General features: G+C 36.9%; 1 protein-coding gene across 2 annotated transcripts; it reads left to right on the top strand.

The window, feature by feature from the left end:
* Positions 1-67: 67 nt before the first annotated feature.
* LOC110862011 lies at positions 68-2,986 on the top strand. 2 transcript variants are annotated; one of them, XM_022111151.2, is made up of 4 exons: positions 68-321; positions 414-673; positions 818-1,049; positions 1,123-2,986. In XM_022111151.2, exon 4 carries the CDS (start codon positions 1,177-1,179, stop codon positions 2,839-2,841), a length of 1,665 nt encoding a protein of 554 aa, XP_021966843.1. In that variant the 5' UTR covers positions 68-321; positions 414-673; positions 818-1,049; positions 1,123-1,176; the 3' UTR covers positions 2,842-2,986. The 2 variants fall into 2 exon arrangements, with proteins under 2 accessions (XP_021966843.1, XP_035701105.1); XM_035845212.1 differs by having other exon boundaries at positions 68-333.
* Positions 2,987-3,051: the final 65 nt, after the last annotated feature.

Genomic DNA, 3,051 nt, shown 5'->3' with positions numbered 1-3,051 from the left:
CAATCTTCCCATCGAGGCTGAAGAATAATATCAACATCAAAAGCACGGGATGGGAGATAGCGAAGAAGAAGAAACTGAATGAAAGGGACGTACGGGAAGACTTTTGGTTTTTGTGGTCGCCAATTCGGCATCGTGGGCTGTGGACGCTCTAACCCCAGCACCGTCCACCACCTCGACTAGACGACCCAGCAGCTGAAGGATATATCTTCCGGTTGTTGCTTCCCATTCCTATTTACTATTTACCAAGTTACAAATATTATTATATTCCACTCTAAACTTCATCCATATAATACTTGATCGCCTCTCTCTCTCCCTATTCGCGTATGAATCAACGTATTATTTTTTTATTGCTATTGTATGTCTCTAATTTTTGCAACGAGTCTTCTTCATTTTGCACTTTTGTTATGTTGTAGGACATTGCTGCTGGCTGACGAGAGTGCGAATTTGTAGCCTGAGAGCCACCATATATCTCGAGTGTGGCGCAATCTCATCTTCTGAAAAATTGTATCGGGTTGTTGTCAATGTTCGGGTGAAACGAAGTTCGGTGGAATCTGTGATCCGTTCATCGTGTTTTGGAAGAAGTAAAAAACGTATATATCTGACATTTCTTATTTCGGTGGGGGCGGATGAACAAATATTATTGTGTATGAAATTTATTCGGCATGTGAAATTGGTAAGTTTTATGTATTTATACTGTGAATTGTTAATATATACTTTTTCTTATGATGCGATTACATAATATATTTTATTTTACATCGATGTAAATTATATCTTCACTTGCAGAAATTGATTTTGTTATATTTCTCATTCATTTTAGTTCTGATGACAAATTATGACCTGATCTGGAGTGCCTAGTGCCTGTTGGAAATTATTACTAATTTCACCAGAAGCCTTTGATGTGATTGTGATGACAAAATGAAATGAGATATCCCATGTTTCACTCTTATACATTATATGAGCCTTTTTTACACGATATATGTACCCAAGATTTATCGTTTGTTATATTCGATCAGAGTTGATGATAACTTTGCCTGCCACTTCATATTCACGTGCGTCTTAAATTTTAAAATTAAAATAAATATGCCAGCCACGTACTGACTGACGATGTATGCATTGTTACAGGAATTTTAACCGTAATACTACAGTTGTAATCGACTGAATCAAACCGAAACCACCATGTCTTTCAGCAACTCTTACCATGATCTCGACCAAAACCTTCCAATGAAATGCAATGGAGTTCAGCATCCTTCAGCCGACCCGATTTTAAACTATAATGAATACGCAACCTATGTATCTACTAAGTTTGAAACGGAAAGAAACCAAAGAATTCAAGATATTAGAAAAAACAAGCCTGTCTCCTCAATAGAACATTACACTGATAAATTTTTGACGCAGGAACTCTTCTCTTTGTACGGATCAATGGATGAATCTCATCCAAAGTTCAAATTACTCTTTAAAAACTACAAAGAAGAAAGGTTGGAACAGGTCAGAGACTGGATAAGGGAAGAAACTGAAATTGTTGTGCATGATGATGTAACCTCAATTCAACCAACTTTTTTTGACCTCACCATGATAGAAGAAGATGATAATCATAGCAATAATGCACATGCTACATCAAAGGATTCTATATTTTTCCCAGAATCAAACCCTTTTCAGATTTCTTTATACAACATTCCCATCTCGATTGACCCATTTGTTTTACCAAGAAGGAAGAAATCTGCCAAAGACATAAAAAATGAGTATGTCACACAAAAAAGGACTCTTGACGGACTGGTCCAATTTGATCCGGATATTAATTTGGACAAAATCACCGTTCCGTCCGCCTGTCTAAGGGGTATGGGACAAGAACTCGTAAACCAGATTATCTCCATCGTGAGGAAATATCCAACCGGGATTACGGCCAAAAGTCTTTCCACCGAGCTTAGAAAACTAAGCATCAGGAAATTGTCACCTTCTGCCAACTATGAAGAATTAATAAGCAAATATGGCCAGCAATTGTGTTTCATGCAAAAAATTTGTTCAGAATATCCAGAAGTTCTATATTTTCCCAAATGCCTTGATGGACTTATTGTAACTCCGATACAAATGTTTTCAAACATTTGGCACAAGCTGCAAATCATTGTTAACTGGAAATTCGGCATTGTTAAACTTTCCAAAGCGTTTATTCTTTGTTGTGATATCTTTGGTTGGGCACGTATTTCTGTTTCTCATTGGGGTTTCAAAAATGAGGTTCATTTTATTCAATTTTTAGTGCATTACTTTGGGGGCAATTTTAAAATAATTAGTGAACTCGACATCAAAAATAAGGGGAGGGAAGATGTTTTCTATTTGATATCTGTTTCAACTCAAAAACAAAAACAGCTTATGTCTTCCCTTGTGCCACTGCGTACATCAAAAGAAACTTTGCATCAAGAAGGGAGAAATTATGATTCATCTAGACAAAATCCTCTCCAAACATCAAGACAAGGACAAATAGTGACAAATAAACACCATTATGGGGAAGAAATGAAAACAAGTGACAGCAATAATCCCGGTTGTTGGAATCCAAATGTTCGGCATCCTCCTCTTCATAATACTCACCCAGACACACGCCCTGGCAAGCCATATTTTTCACACCCCCAACAAGACACTCCAAAATCGTCGCCAAGCTTTCAATCAGTTCCATCCAAGTGGGGAGAAACCCCACAAAATATGTGGAAACCAACAGCAGCAATGAAAACAGGCCAGCAAAGCAGCGTTGCAAGTACCAATGGTTTCCCCGCATTGGGCGAAGTTCAAGTCGCGAAAAAATCTGGCAAACATAACAATCCAAAACCTAAATCATGGAATAAATTGTTTTAACGCTTATTACATATGAGCTTTGAATACCTATGATAGCCAAATTTTCTATGCCTTTATAAATTATTTACTCAACATGTACATGTGTAAGTCATAATATGATTTCTCAAAAATTCGTAACCCAATAAAATCGACATAAATTGCCAAACGTTCAAGTATACTGTCTAATTTTACTTTGGGCGACACCATGATGATTCCTTTATGAATTAAGAT

This window comes from Folsomia candida, unplaced genomic scaffold (assembly GCF_002217175.1).
Source record: "Folsomia candida strain VU population unplaced genomic scaffold, ASM221717v1 Fcan01_Sc048, whole genome shotgun sequence".
In the NCBI taxonomy this organism is placed as follows: Eukaryota; Metazoa; Arthropoda; class Collembola; order Entomobryomorpha; family Isotomidae; genus Folsomia; species Folsomia candida.
The sequence above is the reverse complement of the archived record's forward strand: the minus strand, read 5'-3'. Positions and strand labels throughout refer to the sequence as shown.

What these genes read in the sequence shown, in the direction of transcription:
- LOC110862011 (XM_022111151.2), top strand. Translation starts at nt 1,177, where the DNA reads ATGTCTTTCAGCAACTCTTACCATGATCTCGACCAAAACCTTCCAATG.